Source organism: Rhinichthys klamathensis, unplaced genomic scaffold, assembly GCF_029890125.1.
Source record: "Rhinichthys klamathensis goyatoka isolate OS25496 unplaced genomic scaffold, OSU_Roscu_1.1 h1tg000149l_1, whole genome shotgun sequence".
NCBI classification, from domain to species: Eukaryota; Metazoa; Chordata; class Actinopteri; order Cypriniformes; family Leuciscidae; genus Rhinichthys; species Rhinichthys klamathensis.
In genome coordinates, this window is record NW_026606684.1 from 655102 (window position 1) to 674541 (window position 19440).

The window sequence follows — 19440 nt, forward strand, 5'->3', positions numbered from 1 at the left end:
ATTTGTGTAACATCTGTCTACTGTGGTCAGTTTATGAAGGCAGCATACAGTAGATATGTTGTTCTCCAATTACGATACCCCACAATCCTTTGTGTGCAGTTTAGTGGTTGGTGTTAAGAGCAAAAATGGCATGTGATGAAGCAAATGAAAAGTGTAAATAAACTTATAAATGCCAATTATTTCACCCAAAATGGCAGCTGTGTGATCAAGTGTGGCAGATGGTTCGGGGTAAGCTGTGCCAGTGGCTAGTCTGATAGTGATTTGCATCCAAATACACAAAGAAATACTACTGCATTGTGCTAAAGGCAGCAGCTGTCACACTAGACTGAGCACGTGAAATATCTACACAGACACCACAACAATTGTAATCTGGAAACGTAATTTAACATAATACATCCAAAATGTAAAAATATACAATCTACTCCACTTTACAGCAACGCAGCAATGCTACAGATTTAAAGTTTGTGTTCTTTTAAAATCAGCTAAGTGGTCATGGCGTGACATATCAATCTTCTTTTAGGCATACGTCTTCAATCAAAAACAAATTTGCAAGACAGAATCGACCAAACTTTGAAATGCATCGAAATTCGCATGAGCTTGCATTTCCGGTCTCTCTCATTCACAATTTTGTGGATGAAAGGAAATCAATTGGCTTTCGGATGCAGCCCAAAGACCCCTTAATACTTTACAGTGACTCATAAGAAAACAAACATTGCTCTAGCAGACAACACCTTGAAAATGGGAATTCCCTAAAATCTTGATTTGAATATAAGTACTTACGGTAGCACTATGAATAATACATGAAGGACATTATAAATGCTCTGACATATATCAGAAATGTTTTGATATATAACACAGAACAATCAAAAAAGGTTTAATGGTGAGTGGCCATTAGGTGCTCTTGCATATGTTGCATTTAAAAAAATATAAAACAAATTAGAGGTTTAGTAAAGATCAGACCAGATGTCTTAAAGAATTTATTATCAATTTTTTACAAAGCATTCAAAACCAAATTAAACATTAGTCATTTTTCTACTCAATGACAGGAAAAAGTTTTCTGATAATAAAGCATCATAACTCTTCCTGGTCTGCTGAAACATGTCCATTTAATTACAGTAATAATTATATTTCTGTTTCACTTTCATCATTTGCACTTTGCAAACTTGGATTCACGTACAGCTCCGTGTGACATGTGTCGTTGAGCTCTACTTTTAAATCCATTTTAAACAGGAATTATTTTTTAGATACATTATTTTAGAAATTACAAAACTATATTTCAAATCTCCCTTCACAAAAAAATATTTTTCGAAATCTGTGATTTGAAAAAAACTGGTTATCCAGTCTTAAAAGGCTATATTTTCCTGTAAATTAATTTTTAAATGTGACAGAGTATTGTGCAGATAATCATAACTTTTCTTTTGTGACTGGCCAATCACATGACACTGCTGTCTGAATTCATAGGATATCCCAGCTGCCTAAAGATCTGGCTGGACGTTCTCCGTTTCAACAAGGATCATCTGATGCGGAATGGGAAGAACAGTAATCTCGAATTTCTGTGAAAGTAAAGAAAACAAAATTTGTTATTGTCAGCACAAATGAAGGCCAAGCACGTAACAACAGCAAACTTACTAAACATTAGGTCAAAATAGCAAGATATCCGGATTCTAAAGAATGCACACTTCTGTAATCTACTTCTTTAAAAAAGAAAAAAGGGAGGGAGGGGAGGGAGTGCACTCTCAGAATCTAAACTATTTCCTTGAGATCCATTTTTTTTTTTTAAAACAAAGCATATTGTCTATTTCAACAAGTGTTCTCTAACATTATGCAAAACATACTCTCATAGGCCATTTTAATAGATACACCTTTCTAATATTAATGGCCCTTTGGGACAAAATTTTCATGACAAGGATTCAGCAACATGCTAGAAACACTCCTGGTCCAGTATGGTCCATGATAGCATTATGTAGCTGTGGCAAATTTGTCCATGAATCCAAAGTTTCATGTCATTTAACAGGGGTCTTTCCTGATACTGGCTGGATCTCTTGAAGCCTCCATAGGAAGAGCAGGGGCTGCTGTGCCACCAATATTAAATACTTCCTTCCTTGCTCGGTGCATAGCCATATAGAGCACCAACATAAAGGGGAGTTCTGCTCTGAAAATCAAGGCCTTGTTGCAGGTTGTTGTGTTTAAGCTAAGTGACTGTTAATGAGGATTTGGTTAATGCTAAACTGAGGTCAAAGAACAGTTGCCGTTTAGCTGTTTTGGCATTCTCTTTTATGTGTGCAGGAATACTGGCGATGTTTCAAAGTCGGCGGATAATTGGAACAGTGGCGTAGTTGATGGATGCGATAAATATGTCAGTGAAGAAATCGACAAGTAATTCAGCACACCTTTGGTAGGATTCTCCTCACATCTGCAATAGTACTTATCGGCGCCTGGTCACCCAGCATAAGGGCAGATTTTACTAAATCTGGTTACTCATAACATTGTCTAACATAAAATTAATCTAGCATGAAAAGTAGTTTTAAATAAATATATAAAATGAAAAAATAAGGTTTCCGGTTACGCCACCAAGAGGATGACAGCCTAATTTTCGAGCTCTCCGACGGTTTTGTGAAATAACCCCCAAAAAACGTAGTTTTGTAAACCTTGGTGTATACTTTGTGTAATAATGGAGAAAGGGGTTACTACTATAAGTAGGACAACGATGAACATGATCGAAAATGACCCTGAAGTGAGGCAAGGTAGCAGAAGTAGCTTCCCGAGTTCGTCTCCACATTGTGAGGATGGCTCCGAAGTTAGCCTGCGATGTATTCTCAATGAACTCCGGGAGTTCAGAAGGGACAATAAGGTACAGCTTTCCGAAATTAAACAAGAACTGAAGAGAATAAACGATAGACTGGATGAGGCAGAGGGGAGAATTGCAACATCAACGTTAATCAAGCGACTAACACAGCACCAGGCTAACCTGGAAGCCAGGTTAATAGAACAAGAAGGCCGTGCGCGCAGAGACAATTTAAGGATTTACGGAATATCCGAAGATAAAGAAGGCACTGATATGGTTGCCTTTCTGGATAATCTGTTGAAAAGTGCATTCGACTTTCCCAGTGACAGAGAACTTGGGGGATTGAGCGAGCACACCGCGGATTAGCACCGAAGCCCAACAATCCGCAAGCAAAGCCACGGTGGCAAATGCCACCTACGTCACTACCAAATAGAACGCCGCCATATTTACGACCAATCTCGCCCGGTATGGCCGCCCAAACTGCCCATTTGAATGAGAGAGAGAGAGAGAGAGAGAGACAGAGATACCTGGCGAAAATTTTAATTTTAGGCTCCTTTGTTACCCCCAGTTTTCTTTTGTCCATTATTATCTGCCCCAGACTTGCCCCAATTTGCCTACCATGATATATATATACATCTTGTGCATAACCCCTCCCCATACAGTGGTGATCGCTTGAAGGCTTACAAGAGTACCGATGCATTACAATATCTGGGTTTCCCGCAGCACTTTGAAACTAAGGCGGCCGCCTAAGCAGCACACGCTTGCCGCCTTACGTCGTCAAAAAAAATTATATGAGCAATATCCGCCGTGTTACTCTGTCCTGTTTTCTCCCTTTCAATCTTTAAATATGAGATAAGCCTTTGTGTTCGCTTCAGTCTTGTTATCAGCGCGTTCTTCCGCAGCGGCGCCGAGCACGTCAGAACAAACAGAAGACAGGGTGGGTGGGTGTGTGTGTGTGTGTGTGTGTTCATCTGAACCTCATTGGTCTGTCACTGCTCTTCAATGTCAGAATATTTGAGATGACCAATCAAATCAAAGTAGCTTTATGTTCACATAGCGAATTTTAGCAGAGCGACTGACGTGCTTCAGTTTACTGTCGGTCAAGTGCGAGATAAGATGTAAGTTGCTAAACTAAACATTTCCTATTTGACAGTTTTTAGGTCATAAATGTTAAACGAATCACAAAAATAATCAGGCAAACTAATAAACTTTTGTCTATTTTCGCCATTTTGAACTGAAAATAGACCACTATGTGACGTGACTCATGTAATGTAGCCTAATAATTAGTTTACTGTCATTGTGAGGGGACAAGACACATTAACCAGGGTACCCGCGGGATCTTAAAAGCATTGAAAAAAATCTCAAATTAAGGCATTAAAAGCCTTGAATTTGGTATACAAAGTCTTGGATTTCGTTACAAAGGTATTATATTTTTTTTGCCTTTAATAGGATTAAGTTCATACCATAACAAAATTAACTGTTACTAATGCAGACTAATTAAAAATTCATGCAACGTTGAATTGCATGACCTCTCACTCCACGTCATAGCAGAAAGCGCGAAAGCGTGCTGTGGTTACTAGGCAAGTGAGTTACAGAACAAGATAGTAGCCAAGCGTAGTTTGTCATCTGAAATGGGAAAGTTTCAGTTTAATCTGCTGTGGCCACAAATGCAGTAGCACCTCATTGCAGTACACGAGATCCAGGGGGCGGAGTTGGATCCAGATCTAAGGGGTGGAGATGGGTAGGATTAGGGGTGGGGTTAGGGATCAGGGGGTGGAGATGGGTAGGTTTAGGTATATGTATATCTGGATCCAACTCCTCCCCCTGGATTTCGTGTTCTGCAGTGAGGACCATCTCCACAAATGCCAGAATTCAATAATTTAAACCCCAAATCAGAGCTTTTCTGTTAAAAGAACATGTCTTTTCAATAGTATCTGGCAACCATGCGCACGCTCTCTACACTGCTCAGGAAGCGCGGATGATCTGAAAACAGACAAGCTGGAGTTCAGCAATCTTCATTTGAGATTTTCAACTTAAATTGAAGTGTCATTCAGTCGGTCTATGTTCTGTCACGAGCCGCTTGCGCTGTTTGTGTAAACAAAATGCAGGCTGATATCCAGCAGTGTTTTTAATGTTGATGCAATCAATCAATGTTTCCCGAATATCCACACTATTTCAAATTGATTTTATGCAACAGTTAAAAAACAAAACAAAAGGGTAACATTAAGTGATTTACTACATTTAAAACAGTATAGTCAGGCTTATTGATCTATTTTGCGACGAAATCTGTGGCTTTGAACGAATCGTGAGATTCAATGAATGACTCGATGACTCACACATAAAGACAATGAGTTACCGCCACCTACTGGCGATTTTAATATAATATTTTGATTAATATTAAACGATTTTTAACATTGTAATACCTTTAAAAAAATAAATTATGCCTTAAATAAAACAATGTTCAATAAATAGGCAAAGGTAAAAAAAAATTAAATGGAAAAATTTATTAAAGGGGGCAAATATTGCCCCTTAATGGAAAAGGTGTGACTGCAGTCTAAGTGGAAGAGGGGTACGGCACTCTAAAAAATTGGAGAACCACGGAACTAAGGAAAAGGGATATGTAGAATTGCACAAGTGCTACTGCTAAAGAGTCCAATGTCAATAATTTCTCATAATCTTAATTGAATTGGCCTAGAGAGAATAACTATTATGACATTTTCTCTCTAAAGACTATAAAATAGCTACCAAAAGTAAAGTAACTGAAGTTTGGCTAAAAGTTATGACTAAAAGTTGACAGAAAATGCAAAGACTTTTCGTCAACTAAAACTATGAAAGACAGAATGACTCAAATGTGACTAAGACCAATAAGCATTTTCGAGCAAGATGAAGAAGACTAAATCAAAAATGGCTGCCAAAATTAACACTGGCCTACACACACGTGCGTCGTGCGCGCTACAACGCGGTTGCGTATGTATTAAATATAACTGATCATTTAAATAAAATGTTTTATTCAAGTAGCCTACTTGTACATAATTATTTTCTAGGGTTTAAAATTTATACAGATTTGACATTTTCCCCTCATACTTCTGTCGCAATGGGTACGAAGTTGCCATTGAATTTCATTTGAAATGGTATTAAGAAGGTCTTAAAAAGCCTTGAACTTAAGTTGGAGGATCCTGGGGGTACCCGGTTAACAAACCGTTTTCATCACGTTAGGCAAAAGATAATTAATGAATGTGTACATATTGATAATGAATATAATACAATTTGTAGCCTTCAGTAAATAAAAAAATGCAAAAATGGACCGAAAAACCCAGGCTAACCTCCACCATTAAGCTTCACCAGTGCGCCGACACACTGAATCGTTCTTTGTTTAAATAGGTTTAAAGTTACTATTAGATGTAATGTTATAACCTTGACAAACTAATACATCATTAAAAAAGATATAAGACTCAAGTTTCAGCATTTGTCTTAATTTGTGTCAGGAGTTATGTAATATGACAACTCTGTTTAAGACATAACCAACATATTTTACGTGAATACTCTCCAAAACGGACATTTAAAGCTGCAGTCGGCAGTTTTTCCTCTTTGTCGCCATCTCTGTTTGAAATCTGCAATTGCAGTTATTCGCGGAATTATCAACTTTACGTGAGTTGTACTTCGGCACGGCACAGCGCGGATGAACACAATGTTTGAGGAGTTTGTGTGGCTGTCAGTCCCCGCGCCGGTGTGGATACTGGCATTCAGAATCACAGATTATTCTTTTTGGACGTATGCAGTGTTGTAGTCGAGACCAGCTCACTCGAGTCCGAGTCGAGACCGAGACCAAAGAGAGTCGAGTCCGAGTCGAGACCATAGAGGGTCGAGTCCGAGTCGAGACCAAAGAGGGTCGAGTCCGAGTCGAGACCAAAGAGGGTCGAGTCCGAGTCGAGACCAAAGAGGGTCGAGTCCGAGTCGAGACCAAAGAGGGTCGAGTCCGAGTCGAGACCAAAGAGGGTCGAGTCCGAGTCGAGACCAAAGAGGGTCGAGTCCGAGTCGAGACCAAAGAGGGTCGAGTCCGAGTCGAGACCAAAGAGGGTCGAGTCCGAGTCGAGACCGAGACCATAGAGGGTCGAGTCCAAGTCGAGACCGAAACCAAAGAGGGTCGAGTCCGAGTCGAGACCAAAGAGGGTCGAGTCCGAGACCATAGAGGGTCGAGTCCGAGTCGAGACCGAGACCATACATAGAGGGTTCGAGACCGAGACAATAGAGAGTCGAGTTCAAGTCGAGACCGAAACCAAAGAGGGTCGAGTCCGAGTCGAGACCGAGACCATAGAGGGTCGAGTCCAAGTCGAGACCGAGACCATAGAGGGTCGAGTCCGAGTCGAGACCGAGACCATAGAGGGTCGAGACCGAGACCATAGAGAGTCGAGTCCAAGTCGAGACCGAAACCAAAGAGGGTCGAGTCCGAGTCGAGACCGAGACCATAGAGGGTCGAGTCCGAGTCGAGACCGAGACCATAGAGGGTCGAGACCGAGACCATAGAGAGTCGAGTCCAAGTCGAGACCGAAACCAAAGAGGGTCGAGTCCGAGTCGAGACCGAGACCATAGAGGGTCGAGTCCGAGTCGAGACCATAGAGAGTCGAGTCCGAGTCGAGACCGAGACCAAAGAGGGTCGAGTCCAAGTCGAGACCGAGACCATAGAGGGTCGAGTCCGAGTCGAGACCGAGACCATAGAGGGTCGAGACCGAGACCATAGAGAGTCGAGTCCAAGTCGAGACAGAGACCAAAGAGGGTCGAGACCGAGACCATAGAGAGTCGAGTCCAAGTCGAGACCGAAACCAAAGAGGGTCGAGTCCGAGTCGAGACCGAGACCATAGAGGGTCGAGTCCGAGTCGAGACCGAGACCATAGAGGGTCGAGACCGAGACCATAGAGAGTCGAGTCCAAGTCGAGACCGAAACCAAAGAGGGTCGAGTCCGAGTCGAGACCGAGACCATAGAGGGTCGAGTCCGAGTCGAGACCATAGAGGGTCGAGTCCGAGTCGAGACCGAGACCATAGAGGGTCGAGTCCGAGTCGAGACCGAGACCATAGAGGGTCGAGTCCGAGTCGAGACCATAGAGGGTCGAGTCCGAGTCGAGACCGAGACCATAGAGGGTCGAGTCCGAGTCGAGACCGAGACCATAGAGAGTCGAGTCCGAGTCGAGAGAGATTGGATAACCTAAGGTTGGGTCTGAAACCAGACCTAAAGATATCTTCAAGAATATGTAAAATATTTGGTGGTAGCAATAAAATTGGCACCATACTCAAACAGTAAATCAAATATACCATGGAATCATGTACACTGTAATGGTAAAAAGGCCACATAGTAGGTGGTGTAAAGGTAATTTTATTACAGTTATGACTTACAATTATTACAATCAGTAAGTGCTCTTACACACAACATTATTGCACACGAATTCTGTGTGGCTCTTATATGCAAACTGAATTATGGATAATAAGGCAGACATTTTCAATACATAGTTGAGCTAGAGGCTCCACATCACATCTGACCTGGGTCCTGCTGCATTTGCGCGCCGCGAACGTTATAGTCTCAAGTCATGCGCAGTTGCGCACAAGAAAGTCAGCAATGACAGCAATCATTGGACGTTTCAATCAAACAACAATTTAAAGAAATATTAACATACAGTAATAATCATGACATATTTTGAATGGGACTCGAGTGGACTCGGGAATAAGTCCGAGTCCTAATATGTTCGAGTACGAGTCAATTCCGAGTCAAAATGCACACGAGTCCATGACAAGACCGAGACCATTAAAATATGGTCTCGAGACCGAGTCCGAGTCTCGAGTACACAACACTGGAAGTATGACCATTGACCAACATAATAATTTTCACCGGAAAATGTCATCTGAACAAGAACCATCCACTTTTGTTCTGGTTTTGACATTGCAGTAAATCGTGCTGATTAAATCTAACAATTGCTTATAAGTTATCATATCACGCAAAACCGTGCAAATTATACTTTGTTCTCAAATTGTTAATGTTAACAACGTCAGCATGGCTGCACGCTTCGGGTCGGGTGTGTTGCATAGTAAGGTGTGAGACGTGGGTGTCCAATGATCTCTTTGAATGACAGCTAACCACTTCTTTTATCTATCCTTTTCTTTTGGTATTGAATAAAATACCAGTTCGGGGTTCCTCTTTCGGCTGTTGTTGCAGCCAACTGCACAACATATTGCAGGCATTACTGAGACCGACGGTCGTAAAGATGGCGGCGCAAAGCTACAATGACATCATGTGACCCGAACGAATAGTAGTCAAGTTCGGGAGCTATTGCACGAAAGAGGAGGTGCTTCGCAGAGCTTGGCAGAAAAAATAAGTGTTTTGCAACGACGCCCGCTTCTATGTTGACTTCCCTCCTGAAGTCCTTAAGAAACGCGGGAAGTACGCCGAAGCCAGGAAAGTGTTAAAGGAAAAACAAATAAAGTTCCAGACACCGTACCCGGCAAGGATGCGCGTCTTTTACGATGACGGCACTTCTAGAATTTCCCCCTGGCAATTCTTGGTTTGTCTTAACCATTAATTAGGATTGTTAGGTAACACACTAAAGCAGAATTACCAGAATGGTTAGTTATGTCAGTTCCTTAGTTTATGCGTGGGGCAGGTAAGTAAAGAAAGGCTTGCTGGCGTTTTGGATGACTCACTCTGGACTATGCTCTGATAGGCCACTGCTGCAGGAGATTCTGGAACTTCAGTTAGGAAAGACTTTCCCTCGTCACAGCTTTTCCCTTGAAAAGCAAAATACAGAAGTACATTTTGAGAACTAGAAACTGCTGGCTGCTGACTTTTCCTCATGTTTAAGAGGAACCACTGAAGGGAGTTTTTTGTACTTGATTACACGCTGTAAATATAAAACAAGGAAACACTCTCACAAAATCAAGAAACGGGATGCACCACAGTGCTAAGGTGTAAATTGTTAAACTTCCTCATATCCTGAATACTAAATGCGGAACAAATGTAGAATAGCATTTCATTACTATTTAATCTGGTTTAAAACATTCTCTTCCTTGGTAAAAGATTAAGCTTCTTGTACCTATTCGTGGGTCCAGGGGTACTCTGCCCAAAAGAGGGAGATTTAGTTCTTCACACATTCTCTGTGCTCCTCCTGTGGTCGGAGGAAATATCTGTGAAGTATTCTGTAAATAGAGACAAAGGGTATCAAATAACAACACATAATGTGACAGGTCAGTCGTTTCAATGTACGACTTCCTTTCTTCTGTAACACAAATGATTTGATTTATTTTTTCCATGCAAGTACAATGGAACTTTCAAAAAGGATGCAAAAGTATCATAATGAAGTAGTCCACACAACCCAAGTCTACTGAAGTTACACAACAGCTTTGTGTGATGAAGAGAACAGAATTTAAGTTGTTATTCCCTGACAATCTATCTGTCCAGTGATCTGTTAGCGACTGCAGCATTGAGACAGAACTCAAGAACCGGATCAGTCAGATTGGTGAATGAATGATTCTGCGTGCATTTGTGAACTGGATCAACATATTCATTTAAAAGATGCTACTAAAAGAACAGTTTGTTCAGAAATTGGGGAGTGCTACTTCTCGGTGGACATCTGCAAATAACGATTTTTAATAGCATTCAAAAGTTTGAGGGTCGGCAACATTTTTATGTTTTTGAAAGAAGTCTGTTATGCTTACCAGGGCATCAATTTATTTGAAAATACAGTGAAAACATTAAATACTGTATATACTGTATAATACTGAATATATTTTAAAATGTAATTTATTCCTGTGATGCAAAGCTGAATTATCAGCATCATTACTCCAGTCTTCAGTGTCACATGGTTCTTCAGAAATCATTCTAATATGCTGATTTGATGAATAAACATTTCTTCTTATTATTATCAAAGTTGAAAAGTTGTGCTGCGTCTTTGATGAATAGAAAGTTCAGTGATAAATATTTTGTGACATTATAAATAAGGCCACTTTACAGTCACTTCTGATCAATTAAATGTATGCATGCTGAATAAAAATATTAATCTTAATAAAAATTTAAATAAAAGCTTACTTTAAGACATTACATTTGCCATTTAACAAAAGAGGATTACAACTCAGATTTTTTACTTTATTTTTGGGAAGTGCAAATGAGAGTGGTATGAATATGGCAGATGAACTGTGCTTCTACACCTGCATAGATAAAAATTGAAAACCATCATGCTAGGGATGATAAGGCATTATTAATTCCCCTGACCTGTGTTGTAACAGCCTGGTCAGCAGCACGCTTGACGAGACGGAATATGAACTCAGAATAGTCTTTATTTAAACTTAACGCTCAGGAACACACAGGGAAACGTAGGAGAAATCACAAACCACTGAACACGTCAAGCGACAAGAGACTGAACATAACGGAGTTTAAATACAAGACGAACATACTGACTGACAGGTGATATTTATACGCAACCATAAAACCAAACGATGAGATAACCAGTAACCAAGGAAACCAAAACTAAACGGAGCAGAGAAACAGGAACTAAGGCAAGCTAAATAGAATCTAGAAGTCCATAACCATGACAGTTGTGAACTGAAGTAGATCAGCAATATCTTTGTCAGATTCACATATAGATTGAGGTGAATATCAGGAAAAATGCAAATGGTTATTGCCAATATACAGTATAACAACACTCAATTTCACAATAATCCTGATCTTTTGGATGCACGTAGAGATGGAATAACACAAAGACATTCAATTGTTTGGTGATTTGTATGAGGAAAATATACTCATAACATTTGAGCAATTGAGTGCAAAGTTCCTTTATAAGGATTTACAGGTGCAGCATTATATTGCTACACAACAAGGTGGTAATTTATTGCACTTTTCTTCCAGTTCCAAGTTCAACAGCTAACATTATAAAAAGGGATGAAAGGGAATAGAAAAAAGGGTCTAAGGACTTATGTCATATCAATCTCATTGATTTTCATGGAGAGGATACACCATCTTCTAAATCCAGATGGGAAAAGGATTTGGAGTGTATCTTTGAACTAGACACTTGGGAATCTATTTGTGAAAAATCCTTAAGATGTTCATGTAAGAGCAGACATAGCTTAACTCAATTTAAAGCCACAATATGTAATTTGTTCGCCGCTAGGGGTCGCTAACCTCTTACAATAACAAAGGCGTAGATTGATGACGCAGTAAATGAGTGTGGAATCATGGAAGTTGTCGTAATGCCGATGGATCTAACGTTAATAATGTTTAAGGGGAAATAATGTTTATGGATGAGTGAATGCATGTTTTTTATTCATTATTATATTTTTTTCATGACTGTGGTATGAAGCAAGTCGCGATTGCTAATGAGAGACAGATATCAGCGCCACATGCGAGTCCCGCGGATATAAAGGAATTTAATTCTACCGAACTACCTGCAAGTGCTGAATTACTACTCACACAGGTCGAGATATATCCAGCTGCAGACCCGCAGCACCACCAGTTTCAGAACCCCAGCGCCAGAACCGGAAGTGAGGGAGGGGCGGAATTATTATTATTGCATTAGTTATTTTTGCAAGAATGTAAGGACAAAATGGGCCTGAGAGTGAGTTCCTCATTTGATACATTGTAAGTTAAATCTATACAAGATTGTCATGATAAAATGGGCCTAGGGGTGAATTGGTCATTTGTTGTATACATTTTTATTGTTTCTTTTAAAACAATGCTGAATTTTCTCTCTCTTTTTTAGATTTTTGACATTAATTTACATAAAGAAAAATGTATACTGCACATGTTTTTGTGAAATAAAGTATATTTTATATAAAATACCCATAAGTTTCAAGCATTATTTTTCACCATCATGATCAGGAAGTAACTCTCATAATACAATAACACGGATAACTATACAATTATATTACACAAAATCAATGTTTTAAAATGCTTATTGTACTGTACCTTAATGTATCATTATAACATGCGTATAAAGTATGACGTTTCGTGTGTAATAAAAGCAAGCCGTTTCGTGTCTAAGCAAATTACGCTCCAAAACGTTAGGTGGGGTTACTCGGTTTAGAACGTAAGCTCCGCCCCTTACTTCCGGTTCTGAAACTGGTGGTGCTGCGGGTCTGCAGCTGGATACTATTGCACAGGTCAGTTTATTAGACGAATTAAGCTTGTGAGGTAACACAACGCTGTTTCACTTGGTCGAACGTTACACTGTCATACTAAACAGCATTTGAGTGTGTTGAAAGTTACAATGTTATTCTATGTATTAGTTTGTTGGCTGTATGAGACTAGCAGTAAGCTAGATCAACATCATATTCTAACATTTCATCATGTTTAGATATATAACATTGATTTGTTTTATGAACATTTGCTCACCTGTCTAATAAAGTACATACAAGAGCGGCATCTCTGTCAATTCCAAGTTTGTCGCGGACGTGGAGCTCTCGGCATCTCGAAAACGCCACACCGATATTGATCCTCGTTTTAGTTCTCCTTTTGTCCCAAAGTCTGCTTGCCAAGATCCATAATGTTTGAACGAAACAACAACAGTGTGCTGCTAAACATTACGCAGTTGTCCACATCTGTCGCCAGGGTTACTATGGTAGTACGAGCGGAAACCAGGGATAACGCGGATATTACGACATTGACAGGCGTCAAGTGACGGGCACCATTTAAAATTGTGAATTTCTCTGAATTTACAAATTCTTGGAAAAATTTAGGATAATGAAAGTACACAATTGAAAGAAATGTATAACACTGTGCAAGTGGTTTTTGGATATTTTGATACAAACTTCTTATATATTGTACCTTTAACATTACATACTGGAGAGATTACACAAGATGTTTACATAAGTGATTCCTATTCAGAATGTTGCAATGCTGGGATTTAAAGTAAAGGTAGTCACATTATCACATAAGTTTTGGGTGTGTGCAAAACTTAAAACCTATTGGGAAAATATACTACATACAATTAATGTATAGCTACTAGTGATGTATGTCTCGAGACCGGTCTTGGTCTCGAGACCTGTCTCGGTCTTGTCACGGCCTTGACGGTCTTTGGTCTTGGTTTGGTCTCGGACCTCTCGGTCTTGTCACGGCCTTGACGGTCTTTGGTCTTGGTTTGGTCTCGGACCTCTCGGTCTTGTCTAGGTCTCGCTGTCTCAGACCGACATAGTGGTCGGGGGATTTAGCAATACAATACTACACTATCCACGACGATATCTGCAACGGATTGAAGTGCGCGTCCGAGTGAAGACAGTGCGGTGTGCGCGAGCCACACGAGAAAACACTGTATCCGCGCCACTGATCGCAGCGGCAACGAGCTCTTTGATCACTTGATTTAAAAAACACATATCATGTACAGTTTTTTGATGTATTAATATTTAGTAAAACACTTATCAGTGACATGATGGGTTTTAACTTCATTCAGGAGATTTTGGGTAACTGCACAACTGACAGATGTCTTTGAGCGCACCGCCAACGGTGTGTGTGTAACCATAGCGACAAAACGACCAACTTTCGGATCCTGCACTTAATATAATTTCGTTTTTAAAAATATAATTATGTATTTAAAAGTTGCAGAATGTATTCATTTGGAGACTTCAAAATCGGCAGAGATAGGCAGGCAATGCAAAACAAAATCTCACAAGTTATTGCTTAGCTTCAACACTTTTTTTTTCCCCTCTGGTCTCGACTTGGTCTCGGTCTTGGTCTTGGTCTCGATACCCTCTGGTCTTGGTCTCTGTTTAGGCGGTCTTGACTACAAGTCTAATAGCTACACAATGGAGAGAACTATCATCTTATGTTACAGTTGAAATCTCAATCTCTCAATCAAAAAAAAAAAAAAAAAGACAATTTGAGAAGAATAGGTTCAAATGTATTGATTATATGAAAACCTGTGGTGCTACACTGGTAGATTATGTTGATGTAGTAATGTAACATTGGGATTGTTTAAAAATGTATAAAACTTACCCTGTTACAAGTTTTATCAGATAAGTACATTAAATAATACTTTTTTCTTTTTGTTAACTTTATCGTAAGCTTATTATTTTAATGTAATCTTTTTTTATTGATCTGTTTTATTTTAATCACTGCAGCTACCCGCTCTGAATTTAAACTGCTGTCTAGTCTACCCAGAGGGAGAGGAAGGTGGTTTAGAAAAGACTAATGAGTTTCATTCTCACAAAAGTCCTGATATGGCTTCGGAAAACTTGGCATGCAGCATACCGACTCAAACTGACTTCTTTCATGATACTTGATGGGACATTCTTCAAAACTACTTTTTCTCCCTTCCACGTAAGGAAGTCATACAGTTTGGTATGACATGAGGGTGAGTAAATGATGTCAATAAATATAAAACAAAAAGAAGAAAATATCAAGCTTAATCACACAAGTTAAATGAAAAAAAAAAAATCTTGTGCAAAACTGTTAACATACAGAAAATATTAAGGGTGATGTGTGCTGTATTTTGCCATAAGATACTGCATTTACACTTGTATACTATACCTTGCATTTAGGACAAACAAAGCCACTCATGTTTTCAATCACACCTATGATTGGCAATTTGACCTTTTTACAGAATCTGATCTCTTTTCTCACATCCTGCAAAGACACTTCCTATTTGAGAAGGGAATGATAAAAAAACATTATACAGTAGTCAAAACATGCAGTTACATCTTAATAGGGATCATTGAACATGTTTAAATGCTTGTATGAATTAAAAATACAGAAAATTTGTTTATGTTGGCTGATACTTTTCTTCTCATGCATCACGACAATGGTGACCCTAACAGCTACAAAGCAAACATTTAATGTATAGTGTACCACTGCAAAGCAGTCTGGTATTGCAAAACACTATAGTCCTGCAAAAAAGCAAAACAAAGACTGTTGGCTATTTTTAAGGAAGTGTAAGTGCATGTGTCCTTTCACACAGCTGCAGTGAAAGCCTCTCTAAACCTGAATGATTCTTGATGTTATTAATTAACTGCCTAGTAATCAATGCTTAAATGCTCAGTAGGGAGAACTATGGGGACTTTGTTAAGCATGTGTGCAAATAAGCACAACTTGTCTGAAGACATAAATATCTTTTTTATACATTGTTCACACCATTGAGTTCCACTTCACTGGTAACGTGCAGGAAATCAACATTTTTTTTTTTAAACAACTTTCAGTTAAGTGTGAAAACATGTTGTTCCCCATACTTCAATGCATCTGAACTCATGATTCAAATCAAACTAGATTATTTTGCACTTGTTGTTTTCTTTTTTTTTATGCAAACCTTTTTTTTTCTTTGATTTTAATCTTTTTTAATGCAAACTAGATCCCACTGTGTAAAAGCAACTTCCTGAAACATGAATTGTTGCTGTTCACCTGCGGGGTGGTGATGATGACCGCCCCGTCGATGCCAGCGCCGCTGAGATACTGCACAATGGACAAGTGCTCATCAGATGTTCCTGGGGGCGTGTCTACGATCAGATAGTCCACTTCTCCCCAGTCTACATCCCTCAGGAACTGTTTTATCATCCCTAAACAACAGCAAAGATACCGAAAATGAGACAATGCACCATAGCAAATGTATCAATTTGCAAACAACTGCACTGTTTAGCCTCTTTAGTCTTATCTTTTTTCTCTCTTTAAAAATTTGAAGGCCAAATATGGTAACCCATACTCAGAATTTGTCCTCTGCATTTAACCCATCCAAGTTAGGGATCCACCTGGGGAGCGATTGGGGGTTCAGTGCCCGTCTCAAGAGCACCTCAGTCAAACCCGCAACCTTCAGGTTATCAGTCTGGCTCTCTAACCATTAGGTAACTACTCCCCCCTATCTTATGTGAAATGCAATCTCAGTGATAGTCAGATAAGCAAACAGCTTGGCAGCCAAAATCCTTCTTTTTGTACACTTGTAGTGTTTTGATGCTTGATGTGCACCACAATGAAGCCTAATCTAATACGTTTGCTTATGTTTGTATCTCAGATGCCAAAATGTTCTACATAAGATGTTATCCTGCAGATAGACAGTACACAGATAGTGATTTACTTCCTCTAAAAAAGCGAACATAAACAAGGAATGTTGATGCTATTTAACCATACAAAAAAGATGACTACAGAACTTGACAAATACAGGTCCTTCTCAAAAAATTTGCATATTGTGATAAAGTTAATTATTTTCCATAATGTAATGATAAAAATTAAACTTTCATATATTTTAGATTCATTGCACACCAACTGAAATATTTCAGGTCTTTTATTGTTTTAATACTGATGATTTTGGCATACAGCTCATGAAAACCCCAAATTCCTGTCTCAAAAAATTAGCATATTATGAAAAGGGTCTCTAAACGAGCTATTAACCTATTCATCTGAATCAACTAATTAACTCTAAACACCTGCAAGATTCCTGAGGCTTTTAAAAACTCCCAGCCTGTTTCATTACTCAAAACCGCAATCATGGGTAAGACTGCCGACCTGACTGCTGTCCAGAAGGCCATCATTGACACCCTCAAGCAAGAGGGTAAGACAGAAAGAAATTTATGAACAAATAGGCTGTTCACAGAGTGCTGTATCAAGGCACCTCAGTGGGAAGTCTGTGGGAAGGAAAAAGTGTGGCAAAAAACACTGCACAACGAGAAGAGGTGACCGGACCCTGAGGAAGATTGTGGAGAAGGACCGATTCCAGACCTTGGGGGACCTGCGGAAGCAGTGGACTGAGTCTGGAGTAGAAACATCCAGAGCCACCGTGCACAGGCGTGTGCAGGAAATGGGCTACAGGTGCCGCATTCCCCAGGTCAAGCCACTTTTGAACCAGAAACAGCGGCAGAAGCGCCTGACCTGGGCTACAGAGAAGCAGCACTGGACTGTTGCTCAGTTTTGCATGTCATTCGGAAATCAAGGTGCCAGAGTCTGGAGGAAGACTGGGGAGAAGGAAATGCCAAAATGCCTGAAGTCCAGTGTCAAGTACCCACAGTCAGTGATGGTCTGGGGTGCCATGTCAGCTTCTGGTGTTGGTGCACTGTGTTTTATCAAGGGCAGGGTCAATGCAGCTAGCTATCAGGAGATTCTGGAGCACTTCATGCTTCCATCTGCTGAAAAGCTTTATGGAGATGAAGATTTCATTTTTCAGCACGACCTGGCACCTGCTCACAGTGCCAAAACCACTGGTAAATGGTTTACTGACCATGGTATTACTGTGCTCAATTGGCCTGCCAACTCTCCTGACCTGAACCCCATAGAGAATCTGTGGGATATTGTGAAGAGAAAGTTGAGAGACGCAAGACCCAACACTCTGGATGAGCTTAAGGCCGCTATCGAAGCATCCTGGGCCTCCATAACACCTCAGCAGTGCCACAGGCTGATTGCCTCCATGCCACGCCGCGTTGAAGCAGTCATTTCTGCAAAAGGATTCCCGACCAAGTATTGACTATTGAGTGCATAACTGAACATAATTATTTTTAAGGTTGACTTTTTTTTTTTTGTATTATAAACACTTCTTTTATTGGTCGGATGAAATATGCTAATTTTTTGAGACAGGAATTTTGGGTTTTCATGAGCTGTATGCCAAAATCATCAGTATTAAAACAATAAAAGACCTGAAATATTACAGTTGGTGTGCAATGAATCTAAAATATATGAAAGTTTAATTTTTATCATTACATTATGGAAAATAATGAACTTCATCACAATATGCTAATTTTTTGAGAAGGACCTGTATGGTCAATCAAGCACTTCAGTTTGAGTGCATAGCATCTTACTTTAGTTTTTAACTACTCACTGCTATGTGCTGTAATAAAGGACCATGATGCATTTTTTTCCTAGTGTTCTTGTTTAGTTAGTGCCATATAAATATCATTGCCTGTTTGGAAAAAAGTAAAATATTGGTTGATGGTGTTGTTTATGGTTCCAACATGTCGCTCAATGTTTCCCTTAAAGCTGATTCAACCATATAACTGAACCTCAAATGTTAAACAACAACTATTATTAGTTAGTTAGATGTGTCAGTGAGGCTGTTGCATCAATATCTCCTTAAAAAGTTCCCGTTCACAAGAATCATTTGTTTGTGAATCGGACATCACAGCTAGTGTTGTGTTCGATGTTGCCTGCAGGAAACAGTGGCACATTAAACCTTACAAATTTATATCTGGAGAAATCACATATCGACTGACTAGATTTTACACTTTTGTTGCAGAATTATATTTTTCTACGCATTCGCGTCCATTTTAGGTGCAGTCCGGAGATAGGAGATATGGAGTATAATCCTGATTTTCTAAAACCTATTCCAGCCAGACAAGGCCAGTGTTATTAACAATAAGCCTTTCTCACAACTCTTAAGTAAACAGAAAGTACAGAGATAACAGTGTGCTTAACACAGAGTAAATGCACAGATAACACAGAATAAAAATAATACCGTACAAAATGTACCACACAAAATCATTCTAGTTGCATAATAGTCACTGTCCTGCCAATCCACCCACCTGTGCTAAATGATCACACATACATAGGACACATAGATACAGTCTTCTATTTAAAAACAAAGAAAGAAGTAGAACAGAACAGAAAATAATTTGGTTTTGTAACAGGTAAATGTCAGTGTCATAACTTATATATATATATATATATATAAAAACTGTCATAACCATTTGCATTATAAAACAAATAAAAAAACTAACCA

The 19440-nt window shown here is 39.5% G+C and overlaps 1 protein-coding gene across 1 annotated transcript in view; it reads right to left on the bottom strand.

The window, feature by feature from the left end:
• Positions 1-1087: 1087 nt before the first annotated feature.
• nubp1 (nucleotide binding protein 1 (MinD homolog, E. coli)) overlaps positions 1088-19440 on the bottom strand; it is a 36289-nt gene continuing 17936 nt past the window's right edge. The window contains exons 7-11 of the mRNA XM_056258176.1: positions 16146-16300; positions 15282-15392; positions 9862-9964; positions 9473-9556; positions 1088-1553 (exon numbers count right to left, since the gene is read on the bottom strand). Of these exons, the coding sequence (XP_056114151.1) occupies positions 1504-1553; positions 9473-9556; positions 9862-9964; positions 15282-15392; positions 16146-16300 (503 nt within the window). The 3' untranslated portion in view covers positions 1088-1503. The remainder of the gene's footprint in view (positions 1554-9472; positions 9557-9861; positions 9965-15281; positions 15393-16145; positions 16301-19440) is intronic.